At 37.6% G+C, this 15,588-nt stretch overlaps 3 protein-coding genes across 3 annotated transcripts in view; 2 read left to right on the top strand and 1 right to left on the bottom strand.

The window, feature by feature from the left end:
- Positions 1 to 1,000: 1,000 nt before the first annotated feature.
- On the bottom strand, positions 1,001 to 4,298 carry LOC129246877 (protein daughterless). Its single transcript, XM_054885586.1, has 2 exons — positions 3,639 to 4,298; positions 1,001 to 3,250 (listed from the first exon to the last, which is right to left on the bottom strand). The coding sequence occupies exon 2, from the start codon at positions 3,155 to 3,157 to the stop codon at positions 1,001 to 1,003; it is 2,157 nt and encodes a 718-aa protein (XP_054741561.1). The 5' UTR covers positions 3,158 to 3,250; positions 3,639 to 4,298.
- Positions 4,299 to 7,529: 3,231 nt separating this feature from the next.
- On the top strand, positions 7,530 to 8,348 carry LOC129248096 (active regulator of SIRT1-like). Its single transcript, XM_054887531.1, has 3 exons — positions 7,530 to 7,666; positions 7,725 to 7,951; positions 8,005 to 8,348. Exons 1-3 carry the CDS (start codon positions 7,600 to 7,602, stop codon positions 8,128 to 8,130), a joined length of 420 nt encoding a protein of 139 aa, XP_054743506.1. The 5' UTR covers positions 7,530 to 7,599; the 3' UTR covers positions 8,131 to 8,348.
- A 117-nt stretch (positions 8,349 to 8,465) lies between these two features.
- The window catches only part of LOC129248048 (uncharacterized), a 37,014-nt gene continuing 29,891 nt past the window's right edge, over positions 8,466 to 15,588 (top strand). The window contains exons 1-2 of the mRNA XM_054887464.1: positions 8,466 to 8,732; positions 15,040 to 15,543. Of these exons, the coding sequence (XP_054743439.1) occupies positions 15,052 to 15,543 (492 nt within the window). The 5' untranslated portion in view covers positions 8,466 to 8,732; positions 15,040 to 15,051. The remainder of the gene's footprint in view (positions 8,733 to 15,039; positions 15,544 to 15,588) is intronic.

Raw genomic sequence — 15,588 nt, 5'->3', positions numbered from 1 at the left:
TTACTGCTTATAAAATAAAATGTAAGGTGTGGAGTGTGGGAATTCAACCGTGTCTCTTTTCATTTGCTCATCTAATATTGGATTGTATTATCTAAAAAATCTAAACATTCTAAACATATAAAAAAATTATGACAATGATTTGTAATGTACGAAAAAATATGCACAACTACGGTCAACAAACGACAAACGAAGCGATACAAAATCTACTTATCATTATTATACTACTTAATTTATAAAGGTTTAGAAAAATATGGCTGTCGTATGTATTGTACATGATTTATGTTTGTACGACAAGTAGAGAATGAAATAAAAATTGTTATAAAATAGCTTTCTGATAAAACCTGGACAAATCAGCACAGTACTGAATCGTAAAGCAATAAAAGAAGTGAGCACTAATAAAAACAAATATAAGACGTTAAAAATGCGACTCCCGTGTATGCCACGAAAGTAGCCGCAGTGAAAATGAAAGGTACGACATACATACATATGCATATGAATTTATGGAGTCATTTTTCTTACTCAATTATCAATTATATACAATTGTGACGCTTCCATGGGCGTGCCTATGTGTGTTCGTGTGTGTGCGTGTGTGGGACATGCGTATGTGTGCGCTCTAGCGAACAACTACCAACACAAGACAACCAACCATCACTATTGTTCTTCACCGTGGAAATTTGCAAAAAGGTCTGCATAACTGCCTGATGTCTGATTGCCACTCTTTGCCTGCTTGCCTGTTTGCCTACAGCTGGTGTTGTGCATGTTGGTGCAGCAAATGCGCATGCGTATTGTTTGAGCTGTGTTGTAAGTGTGGTGGCGGTGGATGTCTTCGCCTGAAAAGGTTGTTTAATAGTTGTTGCTCCAGTTCAATGGCGTTGGTTGTGTTGGTGGTGCTAATGTTGATAGCCTCCTGTTGCTGCTGCTGCTGCTGTGTGGTGAAAGGTAGTTGGGAAGTGGGAGGATCAGTCATGAGTGCTGTTGCCGCTGCTATAGCTGCCGCCTGCTATTGCTGTGGATGTTGTGGTTGATTGTGCTGTTGTAAATGTGGTGGCAATTGTACGCCACTTCCTTGTGGCGGTGGTACTGGTAGCCCTGCGCCAGGTGGTACTGATACCTGTGGCAACGGCGGTTGTCCGTAAACTCCACCGCCTGGTGGTTGAGGCAACATATGATGTTGCGCCGCAAGTTTTGGCCCATCTTCTGCTTTTTCTTCTTCTCGACGCTTCAAACAAGCCGCTTTCGGATTCAAATTACGTTCGCGGACTTGTTGTTCCAGCGTCATTATCACCTCGACTGCCATATTTAGTATGCCCAGTTTTGTTTGCGGTTTATCCGACTTTAGGTGTGTCATACACATTCTTCCGAGCTCTTTGAGCGCTTCGTTAATGTCTCGTATGCGTATTCGTTCCCGCGCATTATTGGCTTGGCGTCGTTCTTTTTCTCGCATCGCTTTAACTGCAGGTTCTACATCATCGTCGTCATCCGCAGACGAGCAATATCGACGAGGTCGTTTTGAGCCTTTACCTGATGCTCCCTGTTGGTTATGTTGCGTAGCCTCCATTGAGCTGGTTGGTTTCGTATCTGGTCCGTCAACTACTCCGCCCATGGCACCACTCATCGATGACGTCGATGCGCCTCCCCCGGAGTTAGCTGATGCCGCCGACATTGCGGATGTGGCGGCAGCAGCCGCTGCTTCTTTTCGTTTCTTTGACGATTTTGTCGTGGTTCCAGGTGCGCTAGATGTGGCCGTAGATGTACGTTCCATTTTTATTTGTGTAACTGCAGATTGAGTGGAATTCATTCCACCACCGCCTACCGTATCAACGGAGGGCCCCGCACCAGCTAGAACATCATGTGGCGAGTGTAGAGCTGAGACACCACTTGTGCTGCCTACACCGCCGACCATATGTGAGGGTGGAGAGGTTGGCACAAAGCTAGACAAACCATCCATATTGTCCATGGCAGAAAGGGCTGCGCCTACGCCGCCCAGCAGCTCAGGCTCGCAGTGGTTACGTAGCACATTCAGCGCGTCATCAAGACGTTCTTCCATGCGCGCACCTTGGAAGACGGCGGCCATTGTGTGCAAGCCCGATGGTCCAACGTCACTAGCATAACTACCTCCTACACCAACTCCCATTCCTCCTCCCCCGACTGAATTCACACTTCCTCCAGTACCGTTTAAGACCGCTCCCCATGGCGGTCCCCCTCCTGTACTGCCCACAACCGACTTATCAAGTAGAGATTGTGTCAAACCACTTTGTGTCAATGGCGGTGGGGAGTTCACCGGCGTCGACGGATTCGAACTAAAGCTGCTAATACTCTGATCGGCGGCAGCCGCTGCAGCTGCTGTCATGTACATATGTTGTCGCAAAGAGGCAGTCGCATTACCAGTAGCAGCAGAAGGTCCTTTCGGTCCAAGACCAAGACTCCCAACACCAACACCTACACCGAAGGCATCAGACTGTACCGCCGGACTGTGTTGCTGGTTGTGATGGGTGTGCGAGAGGGGGTGATGACCGTGAGCGTTGGCCGTCGCCAGTGCGTTGTGTTGGGCATTGTGCTGTGGCGAATTATAGAGCGCCGCTGGGGAATGAGCCGCAGGACCACTTATTTGTTGTAAGTTGTTAGTACCGCTTCGAAACGAACTCATGGGCGGTAGAGACGTAGGCACAGGACTGTGCATACCGACATTATCAATGGGAAGACCGCCACCCATACCACCGCCCCCACCAATACCATGATGTTGCGCTTCAGCATTGTGGTGCTGCTGTGCCGTTAGGTGATGAGGTTCAAGCGGACCATTGTTTTGATATGAATTTTGATTCACGTAACCACCTACGGGAGAAGAATACCAACCACCACTAGATCCGCCAGATCCACTTGGAGGGACACCTCCACCATTTCCAAGATTAGTGTCGAAATACTGATTTACTACAGGTCCTCCATCTCCAAAGCGATTACTACTTCCTGCTGTGTCGTGCATTGGATTAAAGTCATCGTTGGGGTACATTCCATTCTCCATTCCCAGTCCACCGTAAGGTGATTGGTAGCCACCATTTCGCTCGGCGCCACCTGTGGACGGTTGTTTGTTGGCGATTTTGTTGAAACAATTTTGGAATACCTCATAAAGGTGCATCGGCTCGTCATCACTGGTTGCCATTGCGAGGATTGGGAAAGATGGAGATTATATTGCCTTTTCGCAATGAGTGATTTATCTCGACTAAACCAGCAAGCCAAACCTTTACCAGTATATCTGCAAAAAATTAAATGTTAAAAATATTTCATCTCTATATATAAGCATAAAGCATGTCCCAAATAGTGGTATCAACTAGTTCCAATATAATTAGTCTTTATTTAGTTTGTTTATGTGTACATACGTTGATATATATTTTTTAATTGCCTTATAAAAAGAAACAAATTTATTTAAATAGCGCACAACACATTTAGTATTTATGCCAAAAAAGGCGACACAATAAAAGTGTAAAATACACCTTTTAGTAGGCATTAAAGGATACGTGGCCTACAACAAGTGTAGACTTCGTCTCCTTTATTCATTAAAAATTAACAATCGAACTGCTAGCATTAATTGGACTGTTGGGGACAACCACCTTAAAATTTTCACACAAAATCACTCAACTCACGTTTTAGTTCAGATTCACTATTTTAACTCCTGCCTTTGTTGGTTTATTTTCCTATTGTCTTCGTAGTAATTTTATACTTGCCCCTTCGGCACCCCTATTTTACTTTTGAACAGGTATGAACGACTTAGTTCGCAAGAGTAAAGTTCGAGGAGACTTCCTCGGTCTTTGAACGTGCACACAGAAACACAAACAACTTTTAAACAATTCGGGGTATGTTCTAGCTTGAGAACTTACGGAGGCTCACAATGCCTTTGAATTAGGCAGCGTATGCTGCACAATGAGGTAGAGACCCCAATATAAAGTCGCTACTATAATATTTCGTTGATTCTCCTTATGGCTTATAACGTTGCTGGTACAATTTCAGGTTGTGATTTGGACGAATGTTGATGCTGCTGCTGTTGCCGTTGGCCACAGCTCGGCTCGCTCACGCACACGACTCTTATTCAATGGCTTTATTGGCCCCTTCGATGCGTCATTACATAATTCAAATAACATATAAACCTTTTTTCGATATCACACTACTCTTTTTGCACTATTCTATATAATAACTGTTTAATTTTATGGGAAAATTGGGAAATTTACCCCAACAAAACCCCACCAAATTTTGATATTAGTAAACTATTGACATAGAAATGCACAAGAGAAAATGGCGGCGTATTTGTTCACTTCGTTCAGTTTGCTCGAGTTCATTACGTTAAGTATTTCGTTTATTTTCGAGTTTTCTTTCGTTCAGTTGGTATCTGTTTGATTCATCTCTTCGCCACTAGAGCTGCCAAGTCTCAATAAATAGATACGAAACTTTGAATTTCGGGAAAGAGCTTCAAAATATAGAACCAATTTAGGAAAAGATTCATGTTGAGCATTTATTTATTACGCAAAACGTATAAATTAATACTTTTATATATTTTTTTTCAAACAAATAATATTTACTAACATTTCAATTACCAACATTACAATATTTGAAGTCGTTTTTTTGTTGATTTGTTGCATATGAATGAAGTGTACATTTTGTATGTAGATACAAACGGGTATACTCTAGAGTGGTAACCAAATTTACCATGGTACCGAACTTCACCTTTCAGTAAATCTCTTTTCTATTTCGAATTCTAAGTTCACGTTTGCTTGATAAATTTTGTTACGTACGAAATAGAAAGTAACAAGCATTCCAACTGTTTAAGCGTACGTGCGGTTAGCGGCTGCTTCCAGTTGGTGTTTAGAGGCTAAAATTTAAAAAAATCTTGTTTATTTACCTATTTAAAAAGCATAACCAATTATAATATTCCTCTCCATTTTCATACACTATTTATCTTTCATATGCTCCTCACAGAGCAAAGCGTACCCGTTTTATGTTAATGTTGTAAAAACAAACTACTTGCCCTTGGCTCCAATCTTCAGATCTCTTAAAGAGTTTAATATTTCAAAGATATTAGATATTATTATTATTAATTAATTAACTCGTCGTAGCCGAATGGGTTGGTGCGTGACTACCATTCGATTTTTATATAATAATATTAATTAATTAAATATAATTATTAATTAATTTATCTTACTGTTTAGTGTGCAATCTAATCTGTAGAATTTTTTAATTTAATATGTAAGACTGAATTAAATAAATCTAATTTGATATACTATTTTAATACCGCTTTAATATTGGTGCATATTTACTGGAAACCAACTCAAGTTTATAGGAAATTAAACAAATCACAATTTTTCCCCCCGCTGTCTCAGACATTTCATTCTTTTTTCAAACGTTCAAAGCAAATTTGATGCCTTATTGAACTGTCAAATTTTGCGGTGCTGCCACTGGTCAAAAAAATATTGTAAAGCATTGGTAGTCCGAAAATACCAAAATCAATTTCGGCTCGGACTTGCTATAATGTAACAAGGGCAGTTTTAGGCAAACTATAATGATTTATTTAATGAAACTTGGTGGAGATGTTAGAGAGTAGTTAAGGAACAACCTTCATAACTCCCAATTATTCGGAAAATAATAGTTTGGTAATTATTTGCTTTCAAAGTGCCCTCGGCAACTTCACTATAGTTTGGGACAATATAATACATATTTTTCTACACTTCACTAAATTCATTAAATATACACTCACACGCGTGTTTATACTTATTTTTATACTTGCATTCGAAATAATATATTTCAATGAAAATAAAATACAAATGCATTTGCCCATATCATCACTTTCCAGTTTTAAACGCGAATAAGAATTAATTGGAATTGACAACAGTTAGTGTTGCCGGATGCCTGCAAATGAAAATAAAAACATGAAGAAAAATTAAGTACTTCAGTTCAGTGTTGATGATGGGGATGGGGGTTACTGTGCCTCCTTTACACACACACGCATAAGACGTTTTAATGGTTTTAACGTGAAAAGGAGTTCTACGCAAAAATACTGTGGATTGCGTAGCCGGAGTTGGACTGAGTAGGGTTTGTTTTTTGGAAGCGCGGCCGAAGGCTGCCCACCCGGAAAGGAATTCTATACAAAATACTGTGGATGGCGTAGCCAGAGTTAGATTGAAATTTGCAAAAACTTCTACTCGACGCTTTTGTATATGTTTATATTTTCGAAAATGTTGCTTAATTCTAAACTAGAGCAAAACGACTGCATATTTACAAACAATCTTCCACTGAACGTCTCTGCATACGAGCTTCGTTCTGATTTCAGGTGTCTGGCAGCACCAACTTTTCGCTAAATTATAAAACTTTAACAATAAATTACTTAAAAACTATAGGCCTCCGGAGGGTGCGGTTTTCAGTTTTGAGAGTTGGATACACCCCTCAATCCACCCCTTACAACCTTTTTTTTTAAGTATGTTATATTATACAAAATTGTTCCCTAAGTATGTTCTGCTAAGTTAGCTAAATTGCCACAGCCACAGCTAATTTGCGGTGGCGTGAATGCTTTGAGTAAACAAGCAAAATGAAGAGAACAGGAGAGCGAAAGCTAGTGCAACTGCCAAGCATAAGAAATTCCACGCACACACACTTTCTCTCTATGGCGTTTTTGGCACAAAAAGCAAAAATAAATTGCAAAACCTGAAGCGCCATAAGTTATAATACGTTATAATAAGGAGATGATCTACTTTTTCGCACTTAACTCAAAATCCGTAATTAAAAAGCACGATTTCCCATACAAAATTTCTCTCCCAAAATCTGAGATTATAAAATAATCCTAGATAATAACGATACTTTTTGACACACAACCCTGTGTTTTCTGTGTTATCGATAATTATTATTACGGAATGTAAGGAGAAACATTAAAATAAACACTAAATAAAATATTGCCGGTAAAGGAAACAGGTTTGTAGACATAATTCTAATAAAATGTTTGTTAGGTATTATTAGTCATGCATTCATACAATTGAAGAAAGCGTGTGTCCATAAATACTTTGTCCTCTTTTTACTTATTATTAAATGTAATATCAAATTTGAATTACGTGTTGCTGCCACAATTTTTTGAAACCTCAGTAAACGTCGGTTACGGATTTCTTTCAACTGTTCATTATTAGCAGCCAATTGCGCTATTAAACTAGCTATTCCTTCTCCTTGTCCTTTCTCTATATCGTTAATAATAATTAATTAAACCAAAAACTCCTAAATATTCCACCAAAAAAATATCTATGAAGAAAAACCTTTCACAACAGTATTGACAGCTGTTTGTCAATTTTGCAGGTAATCTGTCATATGTGAACGGGTAGATGATGTGGATTTATTGGTAACTAATGCACATGTAAACGTACTTTAAACTGCAAAATCTGAAGCACCATAAGTTACCTTGTATAAACGCGGTCTAAGCAACCCTGCCAGTGCTATTACAAATCTCCAGTCATGGTGAATTGATTATCTATGGTGAATTGTAATATTTATATAAACACGTGCACGAACCGATAAATGTAAACAACTGTAATTTATAATAAATATTTCTATTTCCAACCAAAATTATTGAACGAAATGTCTTTAAAACTATTAAAGCGAAGTTTGGATATATTGGAGGAGGATGCAACAACAGACAAGAAATGTAACATAACAAAATATATACTTTTATTTACTATGAACTACTTATACCTTTTTTACAGCTGCGGTTAAGCCCAAATCTCTGGCCAAGGATGGGAGAATTAACAAGCCCGGTGGAAAGATGCCAACGGAACATAAAAATCTATCGTTGAAATTCAATAACAAGGAAAAAAGAAATATAGAACACATACGCAAGGAGATTCTGCCTGACCAAAATAAAACAAATTTAAACCTTAAACGCTTGCTAGCATTATCACAAAATACGATTGCTACAAACGATGCAAAAAAGGTGAGAAAGACAATAACAAAATATGTTACATTGCTAAATATAATTAATTTCAGATCTTAAAGAGAAATAACAAAAGCGCGACCATCAAGGCACCAAAGAAACGGAAAGCAGTGAAATCAATCTTCACAGAGGAAGACTTTTTGGCTTTTGAAAGAGAATATTTTCCAACGAATAGTTAGAGAATATTTTCCTATGAAATGTCTACCAAAATTATTTATTTAAATATAAATATATATATATTCATATATATGTAAATTATTGATCACTTTTATATTATTTTTAATATATATATCGACTCATATATGTATTAGTTAAATTTCATGCATATATATACATACATATGTATGCATATGTATCATATAAAGATAGTACATAAATATAAATATTTTGAAATCTACTCAACTTTCGAATTTCTTGAAGACCAAGATGATGTACAATATAAATTTGACATGTGTCACTATTATGGACATGCGCTTTGGAAAATTTGGGGTTGAAAATCAAACAAGCGCCTACCGTCCCAATGTGTCATTTAACGAATATCCCTGAAAATATACACGAAAGTCTTAGCGATAGTCGGGCTGTTTGCCACTTTGCTCGCCGATGGAAAACGAAAGTAAAAATCAATTGTTCGGGACGGGTGTGAGTTGTAAAATATCTGAGTTCAGTCATAAAATTAAATAACCAGCATGTGATATTTAAATTATGGACTCAAAGATTGCTTGAAATAAATAGTGTTAAAAAAGCATTTAATAAAAGTGCTACTTGGTAAAAAAAAGAAACGGTATGTGTAATTGAGGCGATTGAAACTTAAATTAAGGATGGGTCAAAGGGAACTATTATCCTGCAAAGGCTTGTTTATTGATTTTTTGATGAAAATATTTTTAACTTTATTTCGAGGCATATAAAAGTTAAAAATTACTCGTCCAGCGAAGTTTTCGAACAATTTGAAACTGTCTGTTAAGAAGTTTATGTTTTCGTTGCTTTTGAGTTCCAGTATTTATGATTTAAATTCCATAATTATTATCACTTTACTTATAGCAGAATTTGATTAAGCAAGATTTGACAAAAAATGTTTTATTGCGAAATATCATAGACATAATGTGAGTAAAGAATACTTATGACTAGTTTAAGTGATTGTGCCAGTAGTTGTTTCTTTTTTAATACTACTTTATTTTTTAGACTATGGGGCTGGTTACCGCTGCTAGGGTTGCGATTGCAAAATCGATTTGCATATACGAGCTAATAATACAAATGTACATACGTACATTCATATTGTATATTAAAAAAATAAAAGCGGTGTAGGTGTTTGACTACGTAAGCAATTACAAACAAAGCCAAAGAATTCTTTACAAGAAGAAGTTATGGAACTCGAATCTTTTAGCTTCAAACCATAATTGTTTATCATACATTTTCGGTTAATGCTGACAGTAGAGTCTGACCGGCTCTAAAATTTTGGCCTATGCCGTTGACGATGCGGACTCCTTAAGAAATACCTGAATATAAATTCATTTATTATTGATGAGCAAAAGAAAAACATGACCAAATAACTAAATAAAATTGTAATTGTAAAATAAACAAATGTACATACTTAAATCTGTGTTAAATAAGAGTATATTACTTAGACATTGTATTACAAAAAGGTTCATTCGAAATTACAAAGAAAAATTCATTCGAAATTACATTTCCTACTTGTATGAAAAATAGGTAGCTTCTGCTGACCTTACGAAATTTATTAATAAACAGTAAATTTCAAAATAATGATGTTAAGTATTATTGTAATACGAACAAAGAACTCAGTTATTAAGCAAACACAAAGATGTGAGTCACTATTCAGGGTTACAAGGAAAGTGGTTGTTGGGGTTGTTGTAGCAATATAAACATTCCCCATACATGTACGGGGAATGCTGCTGCAATGACAGTGCTTGGCCGGTCGTTCCGATAAGGTAGAATCGACTGTTGTGTGAACGTTACAGAGAAAGTCATCTTAGATACTTAAGGATATTATTTTGTAGGCAATTTCTGATTAATTAGGTTACGTGGATGAGCATGATGTCCAAAATTTAACCGCTTTAGAGGCATGTGAAATTAAAGATTATGTGAAAAATTTGTTTTTTTTCTTTTTTATATATATGGGGCATTCTTTCTCAACGGGAGACCCCTATCCATCCAAAAATGTTTTTGACCTAGAGAGTTCTAATAGGGCTTAAAATTTAGCTCTTTTTATCTACTTTTCAATACAGAGTGGCCAAAAACGAAATTCAAGATGGCTCATTTAATATGGCTAAAAATGTAATCAAAATTCATTAAATTCATTCTAATAACCTATGCCAAAAAAATTCATTTCAACGGAAAGAGTTGTACGAGGTCTCAAAATTTAACTAATAAAGTTTACTTTAAAATACAAAATAAAAAATTTAAAAATCCAAGATGGCGGCCACAACATGGCGGCTAATTTTTTAAAACTACTCAAATCCACTTAAAATTTATTACTCGGGGGTTTTTTGGGTCGCTGATTACAAATCTGGTGTTGGTTTTTTAAAATTCAGAATGACGGATCCAATATGGCGGACGGATTTTTAAACTAAAACTAAAAAAAAGTAAACTTTATTAGCTAAATTTTGAGACCTCGTACAACTCTCTCCGTTGAAATGAATTTTTTTGGCATAGGTTATTAGAATGAATTTAATGAATTTTGATTACATTTTTAGCCATATTAAATGAGCCATCTTGAATTTCGTTTTTGGCCACTCTGTATTGAAAAGTAGATAAAAAGAGCTAAATTTTAAGCCCTATTAGAACTCTCTAGGTCAAAAACATTTTTGGATGGATAGGGGTCTCCCATTGAGAAAGAATGCCCCATATATATTTTTTTTTCTAAATGTTAGTTCGACGATTTTTTCCTGTTCTAGGTTAAAGGATATGCCACTTTATTAATAAAAATCATCAAACCCTGACAGCTAAAAATGGCTGCTTGATAGTTTTTAATTTTCGATTTTTCATTAAGTGGTTCCTACTTCATATCATTACAAAAAATGCGTTGGGATTATCTTAAAAACTAGTAGCCTTTTTAGCTACATATCATAATTAAAATAACTTAATAAAAAAAAATATACAAAGAATCGGCCAAAGCTGATGCCGATAGAGTTCTAGCTGACATTACTGGTCCACTGGATCATGCAGCCAAACTCATCCTCCCCTTCAATCCCATCTGCAGAAGCTGTCAAGCGGAAGGGGTGAAGGAAAGTCTTTTCCACTACTTATGTGAATGTCCAGGGCTAGCTAGGGCACGACTTCGCTCTTTCGGAAAGGCTTTCTTACAACAAATTAATGAGATCTCAGACATCGAGATAAAGAATTTGCTGCTATACTTGGTACTCACAAAATGGATCTGACTTAGGTTAGGTTAGTATGGTTGCCCAGGGAGTTTGCACGCTTGGACGAAGAGAGATTCGTCCTTTGTGATACCATTTTCAAGGAGGTGAGGAGAGGGGAAGGACCGATGAGGTGCAGGGAGAGGGCGGGGAGAGGTGTCCTGAGGTGGATCTGACTTAGAAGTAAAACAAAAAAAAAAAAACAAGGCATTATCGCACGAGGGCAGTGGTAGTAAAACGGTGCTGCTCGCTAATTAGGATTATTTCAGTAGAAATACTCAACCACTTCAACAACAACAATAACAAGCGGTCCAGATATAAATAACGTAGACTGATTGTCAGGGAACTTTTTGTATTCGCTCTTATTTTGAAATACAGGGTGTCCGGTGGCCGAATTAGAAACTGGAAGTTAATTAAAAGATAATTACTAATGATAAACGTAGTTATTCAATAACTATTACGAAGAAGGCAAGTGCGGATTTTAGTTTTGAAAAATTATGCCCTCTAAATTTTACGTCGGAGTCTAGGCTCCGTACTTCGAGAAACTCGTTGGGATGCCATTACTCTCGCGAGCAATATTTTCTTTTACTGCTGAGATGGTTGTTGTTGTTATAACAAAATAAACATTCCTCAAACATATATGGAGAATGCTGCTGAAGTGACAGTCCTTGGCCGAATATAAATCCGGGTCGATCTGCTTACGTAGAACTGTCGTGAGAACGTGCTGCTGAGATGACCGTTAGGTTTGCTTCATAGACTTTACTTTTGAGGTACCCCCACAGAAATAATAAGTAACGCAGTGTCGCCATGGTCTTTCTTACCGAGTGTGGCGTGGCTCTTTTTTTTCTGAATCTATGTGTGTGTACTGAAAGAAGGATGGGACGATAAGAGACACCGGAGACACGACAGAAATTGCTTGCCCTCGACGATTTTCAAAATACTATATATGATCCACTTATTTTACTGCTTGATAATGCACACCCAGGGGGTGAAGTCTAAGCTCCTTCCTCAATATTTCATTTACAACAGCTTCTGGAAGTTCCAGGGCAGTCGCTTTCTTGCCCACGGTCTGAGGCGGATTATCGTGAAAACTTGTAGCTCAATATTTTCATTTGTTCTCGATATCCGGTTGCGTCCCAAACTTGTTGCCCGGAATCTTCGAACCCATGAACGATTTAATCCTTTACTAGGGGTATCTTGCAAACGCCAGTTATTGTAAAGTGAACAAAATCTACGACGAGCAGTTACACACGAATCATTGGCCATGAAAGGCGACTCGATTACGAACGCACGTTCTGCACCCATCCACTGCAACATGGTTACTAAATAACTCGCATGAATAAAGAGGCCAATGCGGTCCCCTCCCCGCTCGTACGCTCAGCGGTTAAGAAGAAACTTTAAATTTAAAACCTAATTCTGCCACCGGACACCCTGTAGTTAATATAAATGAGGTACAAATTTAATATTTGGCTGAAAAAAGTTATTACCGAAGACTAAACTTGAAGCTTACATACACTTGTGTATGTGTGTAAATGCGCACACAGTTAGGGACAGAGTGATAGCACACCTAAAAAAACAACAAAATAACAGTTTATATGTCAATTGGACAAAAACCAAAAATTTTTTGAATTTCAAGAAACTGAAATAATAATAAAAGAAAATCAGAAAACAATAAATATTTTTTCCTTTGATCTTTGTTAGCTTCATCATCATCATCATTAGTCAGCGCTACAACCCGGGGTGGGTTTTGGCTTTCTCCACTATACTTTTCCAGGCTTCTCTATCATTTGCTAGTGACTGCCAGTTTTTAACTCCAATTGTTTTCATATCATTTTCGACGCAGTTTAGCCATCTTTTGTGCGGTCTTCTCCTTTTTGTCTCCGCTATCGGCGTTTAGTCCACAATGGAACTTGACTATATCCGCCCCGTTCATTAGACTGAGTTTCTGAGTTGCTTCGCAGCATGTACTCGCTTCTCTCATTTCTTATTTTTACTTAAAAATGTATTAACACGTTGATTGCACTATTTCGTGCATTTTTTTCTCTGACTCCTTCGTATGAGCCCAAAGTTTTGTTCATCTAAATATTTTCAATGCAATAGCAAATTGCACCGGCTAGCTGAGAAAATTGATTTTCTTTGCTATTAGCCAATCCTTCAAACCGTGAATGGATATTTAGATATCTGCTTGCACTGTAAGCTTTTGCAACTTTTCCTCATCAAAGTATTTATTCTCTTAAGAAATCCCAAAGGACGCTTGGCAGTAGCGAGTAGTAACACTTTCGCTGTGGCCATAACAAGCCAAAGTGTTTTTTCGAGATGGTATGTCGTTCGAGAGACCGACGGAACGAGTGCCCTCATGGTTTTAGATGCGTGCTTTGGATAATTAATATGCAGAATAATTCAATTAACAGGCGTATATTGATAATATAGTGGTTTTTACTGAATTCTTAAGAATACTAAAGTCCTTAAGTCTTTCCATAGTTTCCTTACTTACTTCCATATCTTTCCATAAGTTTGCTGCAATGCTCAAAGAGAACATGCTTTCCTATAAAATGTGATATCCTGTGGTTGCTTGCAAAATCTGCAGACACCTTTGAGCTGTGTTTTGTACTGATAATTCAGTAAAGTAGCTGAATCATTGGACCAGTTAACTCAGTATTCCCTATTTATTTTTGCTAACGATTGTCCAGACTTTTTAACTTTTGAAAAAATAAGATGGAAAATAAAATGAAGAATAATTGAAATATTTAAAAATTGATGTCCTTAATTTTTTATCATAGAAAGTGTACTTTTGGAAGCAATTAATTAAACAATTAGCCAAATTGCAACTACTCAACCAAATTTGCAACAGTAGGTGCAAAATCGGGTATGTCTATATGTAACGCGAGTAGCCGAGATAGCCGAGGACATTCTGCCTATAGACATAAATTCTGCAGCTAAAAAGGCTTTAAGACTTAAGGGCGTGTTTCGTACTTCAATTGATGCAAATCGAAAATGGGCATTAGACCAAGATCTGACGTTTTCTTCCTGCAACTTTCACTGATCATCTCACAGATTGTCTGACAGACTTTTAGAGATCTCTACGACTGACTGCTGGTGCTCACAATGTATCAAACTTAAAAAGTCGCTTTCATAGTACGTAGTTAGGCTGCGTTCAAGGTACTTTTATAGGCAACGACTTACTCTAAATACATCCAAGACTGTTGGAAATCTACAATCTCTGCGGCAATGTAACGTAGATCTGTGTTATGCCATGCGATAAGAGGACTAACACCAGCACATGGGGAAGAAAATTGAGACATGAGTCGAAAACGAGAGGACAATCAATTAAATTCCACTGAGTTTTTGTATTGGTCACATTACCGCTAGTTTCGGAGGACCGCATAACGATTCGTGTAGGAGATGCAGGGATAAGGCAGAGTCAGAATACATTTCTATATATTTATGGGACGGAAATGTATTTGCAAAAATTTATCGTAGACCTAGAAAGTTTAGGCACATCTTGTTGGAAGTGCTGACGGGGTTCGCCAAATTATCGGTATGACTTAAGGATTTGTGCGAATAGGATTGGTGAAATTCACAATAGATTTTTGTGAACATCAAGTAAACTTTTTAAGAGCAGCCTGTCTAACATAACATAACTCGAAATGTAACAAGTTATAAGTACATTTAAATTTAGTACACTCACCAAAATAAATGTTTTTATTTTCTCGACAGATTGCAACCGTTATGCGAGTTCCCGACATTACATTAACAGCTGGAAATGCTGCGCAACCAAGGCATATCGTCAACAAATTTAGCGAGTCTGACCAACAACAAATAGCAACACCTACAGCAACAGGAGAGTCGTCCAGCTCATTGCAATTGGATCAGAACGAAGTTAATAAGAACGAAAATTGGGCAGTGGATCAACTAAATACCGCTACAGCTACTGGCCCCTTTGATTTTCTACCAAGTACCCAATTCACCAACACCTCTGCTTACACCTCTTCGGCTGATGAATTCGTTCAAAGGGCACTAAGTTCCTCCCTGGCAGTACCATGCGAATATACGAACTCGACATTAGCCGCTCAAAGCTTTGAAGAGTATTTCCGACGAAATTTACAAAGACAAAGTCGCCTAGAGAACTTCGGTAGCAATAGCAATAGTGCCTATAAGGGATTTCAGGAGGTATACGTCAATCGCGCCGCCATCGCTTTGGACGATTTCGAAGAAACAAATGTTGGTTATCTGCATGCAATACATATAAACCACATACAATGATAC

Source organism: Anastrepha obliqua, chromosome 5 (genome assembly GCF_027943255.1).
Source record: "Anastrepha obliqua isolate idAnaObli1 chromosome 5, idAnaObli1_1.0, whole genome shotgun sequence".
NCBI classification, from domain to species: Eukaryota; Metazoa; Arthropoda; class Insecta; order Diptera; family Tephritidae; genus Anastrepha; species Anastrepha obliqua.
The sequence above is the reverse complement of the archived record's forward strand: the minus strand, read 5'-3'. Positions and strand labels throughout refer to the sequence as shown.

Bases quoted from the DNA above. Each gene is read 5' to 3' on its own strand.
- LOC129248096 (XM_054887531.1), top strand. From the start codon at position 7,600: ATGTCTTTAAAACTATTAAAGCGAAGTTTGGATATATTGGAGGAGGAT. The intron at 7,667-7,724 runs GTAACATAACAA...CCTTTTTTACAG, and splicing joins TGCAACAACAGACAAGAAAT to CTGCGGTTAAGCCCAAATCT. The intron at 7,952-8,004 runs GTGAGAAAGACA...AATTAATTTCAG, and splicing joins CTACAAACGATGCAAAAAAG to ATCTTAAAGAGAAATAACAA.
- LOC129246877 (XM_054885586.1), bottom strand. From the start codon at position 3,157: ATGGCAACCAGTGATGACGAGCCGATGCACCTTTATGAGGTATTCCAA.